The following is a 19,268-nucleotide window of genomic DNA, read 5'->3' as shown; positions in this document are numbered from 1 at the left end:
GCACACACGGATGTACAGAGTGGAATAATAGATATTGGAGACTCCCTAAAGGTGGGAAGGTGGGAGGAGTATGAAGTATTAAATACCACTTATTGGGTTCAGTGTACGCTCTTCTGGTGATGGGTAACACTAAAAGCTCAGACTTCACCACTATGCAATATATCCATGAAAGATAACTTGCTCATACCCCTAAATCCATAAAAATTAAAAAATTAATAAAATTTTATATTCATGTTTCATAAGCATATAATGTATCTCCTATTATATTTCTAATAATTATTTTTCATGTTTTTTGTGCTCTGTTAAGAATATTGCTTTACAGTTAAGAAAGCTAATGATAGATAAGAAAGTATCATATTTACGTTCTTAGAAGAGATAATATCTTACATTTACCCAGCCTTTAACGTTTTCAAAATAAGCTTGTAGTAATTTTCTAATTTGATCCCTGAAGCACTGTGTAAAGTGGGCAGGGGGAAGTTTATATTCAATGTCATAGATGAAAAAAAAATTTATCGTTCTTTCTGTTCTGATTGTCAAGTCAAGAATTTTAGTAAAACTAAGAGACATATCCTAGATGTTCTTAGATTATATGTGTGATAGAGTTAAAACTATATTTCCCACAAAGTCCACTGAGCATGGTAGTTTTCCTCTTATCATAACCAGTTTGTATATGTACAATTTGGATAACAGAATTTTTTGGACTAACCTGCAGACAGCTGAAATGCACTGATAAACTTCCTTTTTTGGCCATCTAGGCCCTCTTTGTTGGCTATGGACCTGGATTCAAGCATGGCATTGAGGTTGACACCTTTGAAAACGTTGAAGTCTATAACTTAATGTGTGGTAAGTGTGAACAGGTGGCTTTTTTCCCTTCTGCAAACAGACCTGAAATAGGATTGTCAAAAGCAGGTCACCATTGTAGACACCTTTGTGGAGAGGATGGTGAGGCAAGACAGATTTTTACCTTCGTCCTGACTCTGACTCACTGAAGAAATGTGGGGAACATGTCATCTTATTACTTATCTGTTTGTTCCACTAGGCTGCTTGCTGGTTAAAGTACACCACTCACAGCAGGGTAGTCTGCACACCCTCAGTGCCCAGCACTTTCCTAGACCCTTGGCTTAATTATTTGATTCTTGACTCAGAGCAGTGATAGAAGCCAGAGAAAAGACATTGAGGGCAGTGAAAGGTGGACAAAACTTGTGGAACTCCTGGTAGCCATAGTGGTTGAATGTAAGTCAATGTCAAGGTTGTAGAAATGACGGAGGACCCATTAGGGATATTCTTGGTTTACTTTGTACCTTCTAAAGTAGTCCTTTTATGGTGAAGCATTGTGTTTTAAATATTAATTTCTTATTCTCATAATGGTCCTAGGCATTTACAAAACCTTAAATATGTCTTAACTATAATTCTTTTGGTGGGAGTCTATATAGTTTAAATGAGGAAATATATCCTAAAATACTTAAAACAGCACCTGGCATATAGTAAGTGCTTACTACATAAGTATTTGCTGTTATCACATTTAAGAGCATGAGTCTTAGACTCAGACAAAGCTGGTTTTGAATTCTAGATCATTTAGTTAGTAACTTTGAGACTTGGGCAAAACACTTTGATTACTCATCTACTAAATATTGATGATAACTTATAAAATTGTTTTGGGGAATAAATAAGAAAATATGTTAGCACCATGACTGGCAGAAAATATGCATTCAACAGGTGGTGACTGTAGTTATTGTACACTTTAAAAATCAGAAATTTTGTACTGAAATACAGCATATACATATCAGTATTTCTATTAAAAAGAACCTAGTCTTAAATACTCTAAAACTCAAGAGAGTTTTATACTTTTCTTTTAGTTAAAGAGTAAAGGACTCATGTATTTGGTTTTAAAAAAGTAAAGATCATGGCACAAGTCTACTATTTGTTTGATTTGAAACATCTAAGTAACTCTACCATTCTTGAAATGATGCAGATTTACTGAATTTGACACCGGCTCCTAATAATGGAACTCATGGAAGTCTGAACCACCTTCTAAAGAATCCCGTTTATACACCAAAGCATCCCAAAGAGGTGCACCCCCTGATACAGTGCCCCTTCACAAGAAACCCCAGAGATAACCTTGGCTGCTCATGTAACGCTTCGGTAAGTATCGTCAGAAATCAGAAAGTTTGGTCCAGTATGTATGGTTTGATAGCACCCTCTGCACAGCATGTGCTGTAGAAATGCTTAATAATCAAATTAGAATTTAGGAATGGGGGTAGGTAAACATATATTTTAATCCTAGGGGGCACATGCAGATCTTTTGTAATATTTCTTTTCTCTTTCTAGTTTTTGCATTTTATGCTCTTATTTTTAATTCCTTGGAGCTGTGACTTGACTTGGGTGCAGATGTGAAGAAGTCTAGTTCAGTTCTTGAGCATCCTGTATTAGGGAATCTGTACTGTTACTCTAGTAGTGAGGTCGTGAGCACATAGTAAACCAATCACAATGTACCTTTTTAAAAATACAATTCAGGTTAAGTGTAGGGAGGAAAAAAGATTTCTTGGTATGAAATGAATATATTACACTGTCCTTTTTTACTTCCATGTTAATATATCATTATTATAAAAAGATAAAGATACTAGACAAGTTATGAACAAAATTGATAACATCCATAAGCAGGCACCTGCAATCCCAGCTACTTGGGAGGCTGAGGCAGGAAAATCGTTTGAACCCGGGAGGCGGAGGTTGCAGTGAGCCAAGATCGCACCACTGCATTGCAGACTGGGCAACAGGGTGAGACTCCATCTCAAAAAAATATATATATATATGTATATATACACACACACGTGCACACATATATACAAAAATATGTATAAATATATATCTATATAAAATATAATATATTATAATATTAAAAATATAATACATAAATATAAATATACATAAATATATGTTTTGATATATATATCAAAAATATACATATATACACTGTGTGTGTATATATACGATATATGTGTATATGTAGCAATTTGGAGAGTAGTTTATTTTATGCTTTACATTTTGTTTTAGACTTGAGTTAGACTAGAAGAAAGACTTGGGGTACCTAGATAAGAATTACAAAGCAGCAATCATATTCTTATTTTTTAGTTGCTGGCGTAATGCTTATACTAACAATTTTGTCTTTTGCAACTGTCATTCCTCTCCTCTGTCCTCTTCATCAAAAAAGTAACTTCTGTCCAAGCATGGTGTACCACACCTGTAATCCCAGTACTTTGGGAGGCCGAGGTGAGAGGGTTGCTTGAGACCAGGAGTTCAAGACCAGACTGGGCAACATAGTGAGACCCCATCTGTACAAAAAGCTAAAAAATTAGCTGGGCATGGTGGCATATGCCTGGAGTCCCATTTACCTGGCAACCTAGGTGAGAGGATTGCTTGAGCCCAGTAGGCCGAGGCTGCAGTGAGTCATGATTGCACCACTGCATGCCAGCCTGGGTGAAAGAGCAAGACTCTTGCCTTTAAAGAGAAAAAAAAAAAATCCACTCATACAAGACTATTGTAAATGATCTTTGTTCTGTGTTGGGATAATCAGCCTATAGCGGTTCCGTGTTACAAAAATTAAAACATGTCTCTCAGTCCTTAAAAATAGTTTTATAACCTTTTTTAGATTTTGCCAATTGAGGATTTTCAGACACAGTTTAATCTGACCGTGGCAGAAGGTAAGGCATGCTACCCTCAAGCTTGGAATGTGAAACAGTTTTCTCATCAGTGTGAAATGCAGAGAACTGGTTTGGGGACATTATTTAAGAATAACCAGTAAAATAAAGGGAGTTCTGGAGGACCACCTGATGAAACATAGAGGTTTCTTTGCTTGACAGTTTAGAATGTTAGACATAAGGAAAGAAGAGATATTTTGCAGTGGATATTGTATGTAACGTATTTAGTGGAAGCTGAATCACGCTTTATGAACATGATGGAGGTGTTCTGAAATTTTTGACGATTTCTATAGGTTGATAGTAGAGATTCAGATTCCCATTTGAAATACCTAAGTTTCTATCTCACCTGGTTCTTAGTTAATCATACAAGGTTATATATTGATTTATTGATCTAAAGCTATTTCTTCATCACTTTTGACCAAAAATCAAGAATATACAGACATCCGATGAAATTTTTCAATTATGACTTGAATGTTTGGAGTCACTATAATACACTCTCTCATCCTTAAGCTACCTGGCACACATTTTTTTTTCTTTCTACTAGAATAAAGAGGTAAATTCTGTGTTAGTTCTGATATGAGCTTGTCTCTGTAAAATCCGTAGGATATCTTCAAGGTGGCAAAGTATTGTAGTGAATGGTGGCACTTTCAGAATGGAGTAGATCCAAGTTTGAATATGAGCTTAGGTACTATATGTTCATGGAAAGAGTATTCCCTATCAGCTGCTGTTTCCTCATCTGTAAAATGGGCATATAACCTTAATTCATATGGAAATGTAAAAATTAGTTATATGATATGTAGCAAGCACTCGACATTTGGAAAAATGGCAATAAATAATATCTATATTGTTATTGTTTTATTTAGTTTAATCTCATAGTTTCAATTCTGAACTTTTGCTTTCCAAGTACACATATCATTAAAAAATGTACTTTCTGGAGTGCGTCCTAAAGAATAAGTAATTAAAATAATGCTTAAGAGTTTGCATCCTTTGTAGGGACATGGATGCAGCTGGAAACCATCATTCTTAGCAAACTATCACAAGAAGAGAAAACCAAACACCGCATGTTCTCACTCATAGGTGGGAACTGAACAATGAGATCACTTGGACTCGGGAAGGGGAACATCACACACTGGGGCCTATCATGGGGATGGGGGAGGAGGGAGGGATTGCATGGGGGAGTTATACATGATATAAACGTCATGCACATGTACCCTAGAACTTAAAGTATAATAAAAAAAAAAAAAAAAAAAAATGCCGAAACAAGAAAAAAAAAAAAAAAAAAAAGAATTTTTGATAATATAACTTTGAATTAACTGGAATATTTAGCAATTTCATGTAGTGTCCTCATGGTATCTTGATATTACATTGATTTCAGAATCTTTATAGGCAAAAATTTCAGTGAATCTGAAGTGTCTTCTTAAGTGTTTATGCTTCTACCCTTTGTAATCAGTTTTTTTAAATAGTTAAAAGTAAATCTTCAATATGGTTAAGTAGAAGAAAGGATTAGATGAGGGTATCACACTATATATTATCATATAATGCACACTAACTAAATTTATTTATTTTCATCCTATGACCCAAGAGAAGAATATTAAGCATGAAACTTTACCCTATGGAAGACCCAGAGTTCTCCAGAAGAAAAACACCATCTGTCTTCTTTCCCAGCACCAGTTTATGAGTGGATACAGCCAAGACATCTTAATGCCCCTTTGGACATCCTATACCGTGGACAGAAATGCAAGTATTTGTCACCTCTTTATGTGTGGCTATTTCAAATTAATGATTAAGCAGAACATTGAATGCATAGTTTCTCACTGTTCACCTTGGCTTTATACTCAGTTCCTGCATTAGAGGAACACTGAACAGGGAGTCAGAAAAATTCAGTTCCAGTTCAAGCTCTGCCACTGAGCAACTGCATGACTTTGAGAACTCAGACCAAATTTCTTCTGTGAAATGAGGGTTGTGCAGTAAAGAATTCTGTTTTGGGCTGGGCACAGTGGCTTATGCTTGTAATCCCAGCAAATTGGGAGGCCGAGGCAGGTGGATCACGAGGTCAGGAGATCGAGACCATCCTGGCTAACAGGGTGAAACCCTGTCTCTACTAAAAACACAGAAAAATTAGCCGGGCGTGCTGGCGGGCGCCTGTAGTCCCAGCTACTCGGGAGGCTGAGGCAGGAGACTCCAGCCTGGACTACAGAGCGAGACTCCATCTCAAAAAAAAAAAAAAAAAGAAAAAGAAAAAAGAAAAGAATTCTCTTTTCCCTCCCTGACCCCAGTTTTAATATTTTATGATTCCAATTTATAATTGCAGGAAATCAGCTTTAGGATCAGTCACAGTTACCCATTTCTAAATACATGGCTGTGTGAGGACAAGTATTTCCCTCAGCCGTCCAAATCTAAGGGAGCCCTCACTGTTTGGCAAAGCCATTAGAGCTCAGTAACATCATTGCATGTACCATCTATAGGAAGACACGAGCCCAAACCAGGGAGAGACCAGAATCCTGCCCACCACCAACACCAGAGGAGTTAGGCCTTGAAAAGAGTGAGGGCAAATATCCCAGAATAAAAGTAGCCTTCCCCCTCACTCATGGTCCCCTGGGTGCTCTGGTAGAAGAAGGAATGGTGAAGGAGATGGTACTGGAAAGAGAGAAGGGGGAAGATGAGATTTTGGTCTTACATGGAATTGAAATTTTAAACTGGGATGAAACTGAAAGTGACTGGCAAGGTACAGGATGCCCTAAGGGAACAACAAAGGGATTTGAGAGGGCATAGTGGAGGACAGCAATTTGATTTAAAAAATAAAATTATTTTTACTAATCAGTGAGATGGCCAAATAAAAAGATAGGGAAATGTCTGTTTATATATAATTTCTATGTTCCAAATATATAATACACACATATATTTATATAAAGTTTCTTGAACTTGGATTTAAAAAATTTTTCAAGACTGTCTTCAAACACCAAACACTTAAAAAAAAATTTCACTTTGTGATTGATCAGTCTACAACACTTTTTATAGGCACCCCATCCTATTTATTAATATTTATACCTTAATTATGGTGTTCCTTGATTCCATTTTCAGTTTTCTTATATAATTAAAATGCATGACTTTACAGTCATTGCGATGCTTGAGGTTTTTGCGTTACTGTTCAGTGACTCTCCTCCCTTACTCCAGCGACTTTTGGCAGTGTAGTTAGCTATGGAAGATAGACTCAGATCTCTAAAAATCAGCATTTTACTATATAAAAGCTTAAAATTGGCCAGGTGTGGTGGCTCACACCTGTAATCCCGGCACTTCGGGAGGCCGAGGAGGGCAAGTCATGAGGTCAGGAGATCGAGACCATCCTGGCTAACACGGTGAAACCCGGTCTCTACTAAAAATACAAAAAATTAGCCAGGTGTGGTGGGTCACACCTGTAATCCCAGCACTTTGTGGGGGCTGCGGCGGGTGGATCACCTGAGGTCAGGAGCTCAAGACCAGCCTTGCCAACATGGTGAAACCCCATCTCTACTAAAAACACAAAAATTAGCTGGGTGTGGTGGCAGATGCCTATAGTCCCAGCTACTCGGGAGGCTGAGGCAGGAGAATCGCTTGTACCTGGGGAGCAGAGTTGCAGTGAGCCGAGATTGCGCCACTGCATTCTAGCCTGGGTGATAGAGAGAGACTCCGTCTTAAAAAATAAATAAATAAATAAAAGTTTAAAATTGTAGATAAAAACATTCTAAACATTATTTCATATTAGCATAGCAGAATCTGAAAATATTTGCACAAATATGACAATTAGTATCTTTAATATTTTAAAGCATTTTTACACTTTAGTTAGAAAAAAAGATGAATATACTAGTAGGAAAATGGGAAAATAGTCAAGGACATGAGCTGACAGCTAGAGCTTCATAATTTTATGATGTAGTTCACCTTTAAATATTAATAAAGCAGTTTTCTTCTCTGTGCCTGATATCTGAGAGTTCTTTTCATTTCGTTCTTCAGGACAGTTTCTCTACGGAAGACTTTTCCAACTGTCTGTACCAGGACTTTAGAATTTCTCTTAGTCCTGTCCATAAATGTTCATTTTATAAAAATAATACCAAAGTGAGTTACGGGTTCCTCTCCCCACCACGTAAGTTTCTTCCTCTCCTTACCTTCCCTTTTCTTATCCTCTTCTCCTTTTTGTTTTCTTTCTTGTTTATAAATCCTACCATACATTATTTATTGGTGAAAAATTGTGGATGTGGTCTAGAACTACCAACGGAAAAATTTTAATCATCTAAAACTTAAATTTTATAAAATTTTCTTTTTGTTGGGGGGTAGTTGATTTAGTGCAGATGTGGAAGCAGCACACTTCATGGTTCCTTTCTGCATTTCTTTCAAACAGAATTTGAGAATACTGTGAAGTTGGAATATATATATATATATATAATATATATATATATATCAAGTCGGAAGAATATATCAAGGTTCTTAGGAAGGAGATCTAACGTTGTTGTTTAAAAAGAAAATGCGATTGTCAGAGAAGTAGGTAAAGGTAGAGGCTTAAATATTCTTGCTTTTTCACTGATCCAGAACCTCTAGGGAATGGCTTTTTTGAAGCTAAGTATACTATTTTTTGAAATGGCAATTTTGTATGTTGATGAGAAGCCATTTTGCGGCCAGCCTTAAAAGGCAAAAATCGAAACCTGCAGGTGCTCAACTACCATCAGCATCCAGTTCAGTTCCCAGAGTGTGTGTCTGAAGTCAGAACTTGGCTATTGCATTATAAAAATAGACTAGGTCCAAGCCTCAAATTCATACAGAGAAGCCTTGTATGGCATTTCGAGACAGACATCCTGTGATGTTTTTTCTGGGTAGCAGGTGTTGTTCTGGAGCCAGATGTTCTCTTTTTTCTTTTCACTGTGAAAAAGTGTAAGGAAAGAAGATTGTCAACACAATTCCTTTTAGCTGAAATAAGGTCAATAAAGTTTGAATATGTTTAATTTGGGGCTCTTGTTATTAAAGTTTATGTTTCTTTGACATGCTCATCTTGAAAAGACTTAAATATTTTATTTTTGTAAAGGACTTGACCAAACACATTACATTTTCCCTTGACCCAGTACTTGGGAAAGTTTTTCAGGTTTAAGATGGTACTCAGCTAGTTTTTAAAAATGCTCACCTCTGCCATGAGAAACTATAATTTCTTATGTTATTTGTGAAGAATGAAAAATTTGTCCTCTTTTCTCTTTGTAGAACTAAATAAAAATTCAAGTGGAATATATTCTGAAGCTTTGCTTACTACAAATATAGTGCCAATGTACCAGAGTTTTCAAGGTAAAAAAATGTTAACTCTATATTTGATAATTTTAATTAATTTCTGCACATATAGGCATAATTCATATGTAATAGGACTTATGATCTAGATTAAATGAATTAATACCAAATACATTCTTAAAGGTTTAACTATAAGCATACTAGTACACAAAAATTCTACAAATATGAGAATTATCATATATTCCAGTATCCATTCTGCTTTGCATTTAATTGTTTGCAAACATTTTTGGTGAGAAAGTATATGATGCGCTTCCTAAAGTTATTCAGCTAATACAGTCTGCTATCGCTTATATTAACTTTCATTCAGCTTCCTTATTTAACTTTTTGGAAGTTCTTGATAATTGTCTGTGCTTTCAAATGAATAGATTTTACATCATCATTTACTTGCAGCATTTGGCTTTTACAGGAATAAAAATATAGTTACTTATATTGATGTATAGAATATCAAAATATAAGCATAGAGAGTTTTTACTCTAATATGTATCTAGAATACTTGTGAATATTTCAAAGTTAATATTCAGATATTAATAGGAAATCTGAATAATATGCCTTGTTTGTGTTTGCAATGTTGCTATGCTTGATGATGACATATGATCACAATTTGAACATGATGTACTTGTTCAGTGATACCTCAAACAGAGTTGGGTTCAGCTTTTGTCTGTGAGTCCTTTCAAAGGCCAAGGCTGAATAATGAAGTTTTGGCCTCACACTAAGATTGGAGCCAAGGCTGGGTGTGGTGACTCATGCTTGCACTCCCAGCACTGTGGGGAGGCCAACTCAGAAGGACTGCTTGAGGCCAGGAGTTCAAGATCAGCCTGGAAAACAGTGAGACCTGGTCTCTAGTCTCTACAAAAAATTTTAATTAACTGGGCATGGTGATGTGCACCTGTAGTCCTAGCTATTCTAGAGACTGAGGCAGCAGCATCTCTTGACCCCAAGAATTTGAGGCTGCAGTGAGCTATGGTTGTGCCACTGCACTCCAGCCTGGGTGATATAGCAAGACCCTGTCTCTAAACAAAAAACACAAAAAGCAAAGACTGAAGCCAAACTTGACTTTATCTTTATTTACTATAAATGCTAATTTTGAATCATGGTGTTAGTTTATTTCACATGACAACATGGTACCTTGTTCTTTTGAAACTACACTGTCTTCTATCTCGTTTCAGTTATATGGCGCTACTTTCATGACACCCTACTGCGAAAGTATGCTGAAGAAAGAAATGGTGTCAATGTCGTCAGTGGTCCTGTGTTTGACTTTGATTATGATGGACGTTATGATTCCTTAGAGATTCTGAGGCAGTAAGAACGTATTTCATTACTCTTAAAAATAGGAACCAAATGGGATTACCATCCAGTTGAGTCAACAGAACCTTTTTTATCCAGTGTCATATATTTGTGTATGACATTTCTGACTACACAGGAATCCTTTTGAAATATCTGATCAATTTTGGCGTTTTGCTCAACATTCAGTAAAATATTTTTTAGGTAAAAGAAGTAGTGTTTCTCACCCATTCAGTTCAGTTGAGTAATTTTTGAGCTCAGTTTAAATGTTGAACTCATTTAAGATCTCTGTGTGGCTAATTGTTAAGGTATGATCTTAATATACTGTCATTCAGAAGATGAAGAGCTCTATGTTGTGGCTACAGATATCTTGAGTCTAGGAAAGAATAGGGTTATAAAGCTGTAATGCTTGGGAGTCTGGTGGCCTTGGGTGACTGTTACACCTTTTACCCAACTCTGGCTGGAAGGGCATGATAAAAAGCAACCATCTGAAGGAAACCATCAGTGGCGCTTTTTTAAAAAAAGAGATGGAGAGAACATTTTGGAAACTGGTTGATCTTTATTAAAACAATAATTTCAGTAGTTTGGGAAAGAATTTCGCTGTTAAGTCCGTAGGAAAAAGACTGAGATTCCACTGAGATTCATCCCTTCTCAGAACTTTCCTACTCTCCCAGGCTGACTTAGATTATATGTGACTTACAAAATACACCGGAGAGCACATCAATTTGTAAAGTTACAGTTTTTTACTTTCCCTTGAGGCATAAAGCTGCCTTAGAAACTGTAGCACTAGAGAGGATAAAGAAGAGAACTGCATATGCTTCCTACTCACGGCTTCACCCAGAGCCCTCTGTTTAAATAGTTTTATAGATTATGATTCTACATAAGGTCATATTTGAAAACAATGATTCTACTACCTTAAGTTTTGAAAGATACTAAAAAAACAAACAGCCTTAAAACGAAAAGAAATAGGAGAATTGACTATGAGGTAAAGATGTTTGGGACATCTTTGATAATATACTACAGTTTAAAAGATTAAGTTATTAAGATAAGGAGGAAAATCCAGTTAGAACAAACAATTCATGACAACATGTCCTCTCTGAAGGGGCTGAAATAAAAAATTCCTAACCAGTTCTTTCTCTGCCCACTATTTGTCTATAATGGCCTAGAAGTTAAGACTATCGGTAATGGTTTATACTCTTGGTCATAGGTGTTTAAAAATGATATTTTGTTTTCTTTAGTGTTTCAATTTCAGTGTCTTTAAGTAGAACTAAAAGAATTCCAAAAGTCAATAAATTTCTACAGAAAACAAAAATAATTTGGACTTGGTTTATCTGCCTGTCTTATTATTACTCTGAATCTGGCAGAATATGTTGAGGCATTGTGATTACTAGCTTCTTATATTTAATTATTTGTTTGAATTTGATTTGTATATGTATTAAAAGCATGCTCTACTGAAATAGTCATCAAAAGGAAGATAGTTATTTCTTTCTTAAAATGAATATTGGCATATTTTACAGAAAAAAAAGAGTCATCCGTAATCAAGAAATTTTGATTCCAACTCACTTCTTTATTGTGCTAACAAGCTGTAAAGATGCATCTCAGACTCCTTTGCACTGTGAAAACTTAGACACCTTGGCTTTCATTTTGCCTCACAGGACTGATAACAGTGAGAGCTGTGTTGTAAGTAGCTTTTGTATATTTACTTTGCATGTTGAAAATCTAGACATACGCATATTTGTTTGTGTCATACATCTGACATTACAGTGAGAGAAAGCACAACTCTTGAGTATACATGGACTTTGAAATTACAGGATGCTTTTAAATTTGATCTTTTAAGATGACGTATCTTTGGGGAAGACTACCCTTGTCTGCTTTTATTTTTCATTTTCTTTTTTTTTTAGAGAGAGGGTCTTGCTCTGTTGCCCAAGCAGGTCTTGAACTCCTGGCCTCAAATAATCCTCCTGCCTTGGCCTCCCAAAGTGCTGAGATTGCAGGCATGAGTCACCCTGCCTGGCCTCTTTGTCTGGTAAAGATACTAAAAATCAGATCATCATCAAACTTTGTATGGCTTAACCACTAAAGTCTAGGTTTATCTGAAGTATGGATTTTCTCTTGTTTCAAAACTGGATTTATAATTTCAAAGTGTCAGCACTGTTATAAATTAGTCTTAAAGTTGTTAGACAACATTTCAAATTTTCTATGCATCACTTAATTATAAAAAATATTTTCCTTTCTTATCCTGTTGTCATACCAGTGTGTTTGGGAATAATTGTTTTAGGGAATAATTGTTTTATATTATCTTATTTGCTCAGAATTTTAAAAATCTACATTGTAGATTGGGACATCATGACTGCATAACATTTTAGCTTTTTTTTTTTTTTTTTTTTGAGGCAGAGTCTGGCTTTGGCGCCCAGGCTGGAGTGCAGTGGCGTGATCTCGGCTCACTGCAAGCTCCGCCTCCCGGGTTCACGCCATTCTCCTGCCTCAGCCTCCCGAGTAGCTGGGACTACAGGCAGCCCCCACCGCGCCCGCCTAATTATTTTTGTTTCTTTTTTTTTTTTTAGTAGAGACGGGGTTTCACCGTGTCAGGCTCGGATCTCTCGACCTCGTGATTGGTCCGCCTCGGCCTCCCAAAGTGCTGGGATTACAGACGTGAGCCGCTGCACCCGGCCTTTTTTTTTTTTTTTTTTTTTTTTTTTTTGAGATGGAGTCTCGCTCTGTCGCCTGGGCTGGAGGGCAGTGGCGTGATCTCCACTCACTGCAACCTCCGCTTCCCGTGCTCAAGCGATTCTCCTGTCTTAGCCTCCCGAGTAGCTTGGATTACAGGCGCCTGCCACCATGCCTGGCTAATTTTTGTATTTTTAGTGGCGATGGAGTTTCGCCGTCTTGGCCAGGCTGTTCTCGACCTCCTGACCTCAGGTGATCTGCCGGCCTCAGCCTCCCAAAGTGCAGGGGTTAGAGTCGTGAGCCACTGCGCCCGGCCCATTTTAGCAATTTTTAAGTTTTTCCTTATGGTGAGCCAAAACATTTTTCTTTCAGAGTGCTTCCCACATTTCCTGTTTTTTTTTTTTTTTTTCCATTGAAGTGACACCAAGTACGTCTTGACCTGAATCTGCAAAAAGATGTAACTTTCATACCAGTCCTAGTGAATGGGTGGTAGGTATACCTGGAGTCAGGATCTTGAGATCCAGTATGAGCTCATCAGAGAAGAGTGCTGCATTCACTCATTCATTCATTCACTACTACTTTGATTCAGCCATTCATTCCTTTGATATTTATAATCAAGTGCTCTAGGTACTGAGGACACAGAAGTAAACAAAATAGTGAGCTCTTCTCTGGGCCCAGGAGTAGAATACAGTGGTCCATTTGCCATCCTTGATGGTAGTAGTCTTTGTATATATCGTTAAAATTCGTGAAGATATGTCTCTCCTTGTTTCTGTGATAAACTTTCAGAATTACTTGTTCCTATAGAACGCATTTCTCATTAAGTTATTTTTCCCCTTATTCTTCAGAATTAAATACAGAATAGCAAGACTTTAACTAGTTGGTTGCCTGATCTGACTCTGCTGAAAGTTGTCAGTTTTGTGGGCATTCTTAGATACATGCAGCCATTGCCTGCTTCATTACTTTCTTTATTTTCAGAGATTATATCGTCATTGAATGCATCAATTAGAGTAGGGTTCTGCAGCAAGTAACAGAAACGCCTTTGCAGTGGCTTACGCAAGTCAGAGATTCCTCATAGAACAGGAAGTCCAGCTGTGCACAGTCCTGGGATGGCGCTTTGGGTCAACTGCACCACTGGGGACCCAGAACTTTTCCCTCTTTCTGCTCCACCATTCTTAGCATGTGGCTTTGGCCCACGTGGGCGTCTTTATGCATCTTTGTAGATAACACATTCTCATAAAAACTAGTATTTCTGTAGTATGTTTGCACACATCATTATATTTGATCGTCAAAATAACCCAATGAGGAGGATACAGATAAAGGAATCAAGATTTATATGTTAAATAACTTTCCTTAGTTTACCCGATAAGATAGTCACAGAACCAGTCTCTTTTTAAAAAATTTCCAACTTTTATTTTAAGTTCAGGGGTATGTGTGCAGGATGTGCAGGTTTGTTGCATAGGTAAATGTGTGCCATGGTGGTTTGCTACACAGATCATCCCATCACCTAGGTATTAAGCCCAGCATCCATTAGCTGTTCTTTCTGATGCTCTCCCTCCTCCCCCCTTGCCCTCCAACAGGCCCCAGTGTCTGTTGTTCCCCCACACGTGTCTATGTGTTCTCATCCTTCAGCACCCTCTTATAATTGAGAACATGCAGTGTTTGGTTTTCTGTTCTCACATTAGTTTGCTAAGGATAATGGCCTCCAGCTCCATCCACGTCCCTGCAAAGGACATAATCTTTTATGGCTACATAGTATTCCATGGTATACATGTACCACATTTCCTTTATTTAGTCTATCATTGACCACATACACCATAGTGTTCCATGGTGTATATGAACCACATTTTCTTGATCCAGTCTATCACTGATGGGCATTTAAGTTGATTCCTTGTCTTTCCTATTGTGACTAGTGCTGCACTGAACATATGTATGCATGTATCTGCATAATAGAATGATTTATATTCCTGTGCTTATATACCCAGTAATGGGATTGCTGGATCAAATGGTATTTCTGCCTCTAGGTCTTTGAGGAATTGCCACACTGTCTTCCACAGTGGTTGAACTAATTTACACTCCCTACCAACAATGTAAAAACATTCCTTTTTCTCCACAACCTTGCCAGCATCTGTTATTTTTTGACTTTTTAATAATAGCCATTCTGACTGAGAACCAGATTCTTTATATTAATTCCCATATTCTTTCTACCATGCCATGTAATTTCTGTTTTCCGACTTTTTTTAACTCCACACCATTGAAGTTTCTTAAACCTATTTAATGCAGGATCATCTTTTCCATGTATACTTTCTTTTTCCCAAACTTGATGCATCTAATTAAACAAACATACATGGTATGTATTAGAAGGAAAGCTACTCGAGAGGAGAGATGATGCCTAACAAATCATATGGCATGTTCCACTTTAGAGCTGAAGTCTCATAAATGATTAAACTGGGAAGATGGAGCGTGTATAGAAGTGAACTGAGTGTCCTCTTGGTAACGTTTCTTTTATATTTCTTATTCTGCTAGCATGGGAAGCATGAATCCTCATGGGTTGAAGAACTGTTAATGTTACACAGAGCACGGATCACAGATGTTGAGCACATCACTGGACTCAGCTTCTATCAACAAAGAAAAGAGCCCGTGTCAGACATTTTAAAGTTGAAAACACATTTGCCAACCTTTAGCCAAGAAGACTGATATATTTTTTTATCCCCAAACACCATAAACCTTTTTGAGAGAAACTTATATTTTATATAGTCCTCTATCTACACTATCGCATTGTTCAGAAACTGTCGACCAGAGTTAGAACGGAGCCCTTGGTGATGCGGACATCTCAGGGAAACTTGCGTACTCAGCACAGCAGTGGGAGAGGGTTCCTGTTGAATCTTGCACATATTTGGATGTGTAAGCATTGTATACATTGATCAAGTTTGGGGGATAAAAACAGACCACACCTAAAACTGCCTTTCTGCTTCTCTTAAGGGAGAAGTAGCTGTGAACATTGTCTGGATACCAGATATTTGAATCTTACTATATAAACCTTGATGGCATTGGGCAAACAGTAGACTTAGTAGGATTGGGGTAGCCCATGTTATGTGACTATCTTTACGAGGATTTTAAAGTAGTTCTAGATTTCTTTTAAGTTGGAGTTTCATTTCTTTTCATTTTAATCAAAAAAACAAAAAATTAACAGAAGCCAAAATACTTCTGAGATCTTGTTTCAGTCTTTGCTGTATATCCCCTCAAAAGCCAAATTGTTAATCTTGTTTGTTTTTTTTTTTTTAATTTTTTGATTGGATTTCTTTAGATTTAATGGTTCAAACAAGTTCAACTTTGAGGGACGATCTTTGAACATACTTACCTATGATAAAATCTTACTTTGTATTTGTATTAAAAAAAAGAGAAATATTCCCATCCTGCTCACTGGTAATTAACATAGGTTTACAATGGCTTTAAATGTGGCCCTTTGACTGTTAAAATTGTATCTTATCTTTGGCGAAATTTCAGAGCACCAGTCAGTACATGCAAGGTACCTTTTTTACTGAGATGGTAGGAATGTTTCTGTCTGTGCACAAGACTTACCCTACCACTGCAGAGCTGTTCTCTGTTAAGCGGTGCACTTTGAAGTTCCATAGATTGAAGAGAACATGTCACCTCACATCTTCTTGGTGGACATGATAAATGACACAGTGATCTTGATTTCTTTACTACCTTGACTGTACCTTTTTGTCCCTATCTGTAAATCTTCAAAGACTGCATTAACTTTTAGGCTACCTAGGTCCAATTTAGGTATAATATCAGTACATACACCAAAGATTTTTATATATCCTTCGTATGATCATTCTTTAACAGCCTAAGGGCCAGCTGCAAAGACCTTTGGAAAATCCAATTTGCAACTGAAAATTATTTAATAATTTAGGAATTTTTTTGTTTGTTTGTTTGTTTTTAAGTTCTGCAGTTTCCTGAGGCTCTGTATATGATATTTTTTTCAGCCTGCTTCTCTCTTGTTCAGATTAGGTAATTTCTATTCTTCTGTCTCGAAGTTCAGTGATTCTTTCTTCTGTCTAATCTGTTCTGCTGTTGAGCCCATTTATTCCTGATTTTTATATTTTAGTTATTGTGTGTTTTATTTCTAAAATGTCCATTTGGTTTTTTTTTATATCTTCTATTTGCTGAGAATTTCTGTCTGCTGAGACTTTCTACATTTTCATTTGTTTCAAGTGCATTTATACTTGCTCGTTGAAGCATTTTTGTAATGGCTGCTGTAAAATCCTTATCAGATAATTCCAACATCTGTCACCTCATTGTTTGCATCTACTGATGGTCTTTTTTCCATTCAGAAGCATTTTCCTGTTTCTCGGTGTGTGAAATGATTTTTTATTGAAACCTGGATATTTTTAGGTATTATGTTATGAGACTATGGGTCTTATTTAAACCTTCTGCTTTAGGCAACTCTCTCTGATACCACCACAGCAGGGGAATTGGGAGTACTGCTTCATTATTACCAGGTGTGGCTGGGAGTCCAGGTTCCCTAGTCAGCCTCCCTTGATACTGAGTGACAGGGTCCCCTTGTTACTACTGAGCAAGGTGAGAATTCAGTTTCCCATTAGGCCTCTATTGATTCCTCCCTGGCTGGGATGTGCAGGGCACCTTTTGCTGCGCCCTGGGAATCTCCACTAATGCTGTGGGACAGGAGTGACCAGGAAGGGCTTCATTACACCAGGTGGGAATGAAATTCCCAGTGGCCTACACAGCCTTCTCCAACACCACTCTGGTGTTGTATTCTTCCAGCACACAAACGTACACAATTTAACTCAAAGCATCTTAGCAGAGCTTAATTAAATGGATAGATGCCTGTTCCCTTTTGCTGGACACCAAGAACACCAAAATAGGGGAGCTGGAACACCTCTTCACAGCTTGGTGAGAGTGTAAGTCTAGACTCCCCACTCAGCATTTGCTGGTATGGGTGGGGCCATGGTTTTTTCCATGGTGTTTGGTTGGAGTAGAACCATTCTTACCCTTGCTTGGCTACCCTTTTCTGGTCCTTTGGCAGGAGAGAAAGCGGGACTCTTTCAGGGTTTTTTTCCCCTGCATTTGTTGACGTTTCCAGGTTGCTGACTTTTTGAGCTCCAAGTTGGAAATATATGAGCTGAAAAGAAAATGCAAGGAACTCATCACAGTGTTGTTCCTTGGGCCCTGATGTTCCCAGCCTGTCCGTTTTCTCTGTACTGTTCAGAGTCTTGCTGTGTTTTAATATAATATACAGGATTTTTATATGCATTTAGCAGAAGGATATCTACTCTGTCTTTGTAGAAGTGTCTCACTGATTTTTATATATTCTTCCAGCACACAAACATATATAATTTAACTCAAAGCATCTTAGCAGAGCTTAATTAAATGGATAGATGCCTGTTCCCTTTGCTGGACACCAAGAATACATAAAAGAACAAGTGACAGTTTTCTCTGTCTTAGGGAGAAGAGGCAGCAGAAGTGTAAAGGATCCCTAAAGAGTGATAGATGTTATCATGAAGCCACAGGAGGGGTGCCATGCAGCACAAGAGAGACTCTGGATGCTTCTTGGTAGTAGAGGCAGTGGCTTCCCAGCCTTGGGGCTAAGGCTTGTAGGGTGAATTGGAACTTTTCAGATAAGCAAGGCAAAGAAGGGACCTTCTAACATTCCTTGGATGGAACATTTTTGACATTTTTCCCATTTACAGCTACTTATATTTTCTACAAGTGTCACTGTGACCAACTTATGTACAAATATACTTTTTCTTGCTTTGTTATAATAATCTGTTCTTAAAGAAAATGTCACTCTCTACATTCTATGCTGACTCTTAAGGAAAGAGCACCCACATCTGCTCCTACTTAGCTTTTCTTCTGTGGTTCTTACACAGTATTACTTTTTTCTTTTGTTTTCTTGGAAGAGACTCCTCCTTTCTTTTCTTTTCTTGAAAGAGTTTTAAACTGATAAAATGGCAAAAGTGACTGATCTCTACTCCCTAGCTTGAATGGTAAATTCAAATCTGAATGGTAAATTTAAATGGTAAATTCCCATGGACATATATGGAAATGCCTTTATCCTACTTTCTCCAGTAAAGGCTGTTCTTAGCTTTTCAAATGCAAAGTGAAACCTTATCCTGATTTCTACTGCCATGCCACAAGTCAGTACTTCTTTTTTTTTTTTTTAAGAAATGGAGTCTCACTCTGTAGCCCAGGCTGGAGTGCAGTGGCCCGATCTTGACTCACTGCAACCTCCACCTCCCGGGTTCTAGCAATTCTCCTGCCTCAGCCTCCTGAGTAGCTGGGATTACAGGCACACGCCGC

General features: G+C 37.4%; 1 protein-coding gene across 1 annotated transcript in view; it reads left to right on the top strand.

Moving 5' to 3' along the window:
* ENPP1 (ectonucleotide pyrophosphatase/phosphodiesterase 1) overlaps window positions 1-19,062 on the top strand; it is an 82,925-nt gene extending 63,863 nt beyond the window's left edge. The window contains exons 17-25 of the mRNA XM_033235441.1: window positions 756-843; window positions 1,973-2,142; window positions 3,647-3,698; window positions 5,278-5,432; window positions 7,683-7,812; window positions 8,916-8,996; window positions 10,163-10,295; window positions 11,795-11,957; window positions 15,468-19,062. Coding sequence (XP_033091332.1) covers window positions 756-843; window positions 1,973-2,142; window positions 3,647-3,698; window positions 5,278-5,432; window positions 7,683-7,812; window positions 8,916-8,996; window positions 10,163-10,295; window positions 11,795-11,957; window positions 15,468-15,638 — 1,143 coding nt within the window. The 3' untranslated portion in view covers window positions 15,639-19,062. The remainder of the gene's footprint in view (window positions 1-755; window positions 844-1,972; window positions 2,143-3,646; window positions 3,699-5,277; window positions 5,433-7,682; window positions 7,813-8,915; window positions 8,997-10,162; window positions 10,296-11,794; window positions 11,958-15,467) is intronic.
* The last annotated feature ends 206 nt before the right edge of the window (window positions 19,063-19,268 follow it).

The sequence above is a fragment of the Trachypithecus francoisi genome, unplaced genomic scaffold (genome assembly GCF_009764315.1).
Source record: "Trachypithecus francoisi isolate TF-2019V2 unplaced genomic scaffold, Tfra_2.0 Lachesis_group15, whole genome shotgun sequence".
Classification (NCBI taxonomy): domain Eukaryota; kingdom Metazoa; phylum Chordata; class Mammalia; order Primates; family Cercopithecidae; genus Trachypithecus; species Trachypithecus francoisi.
This window is presented reverse-complemented; position numbering and strand designations above follow the sequence as displayed.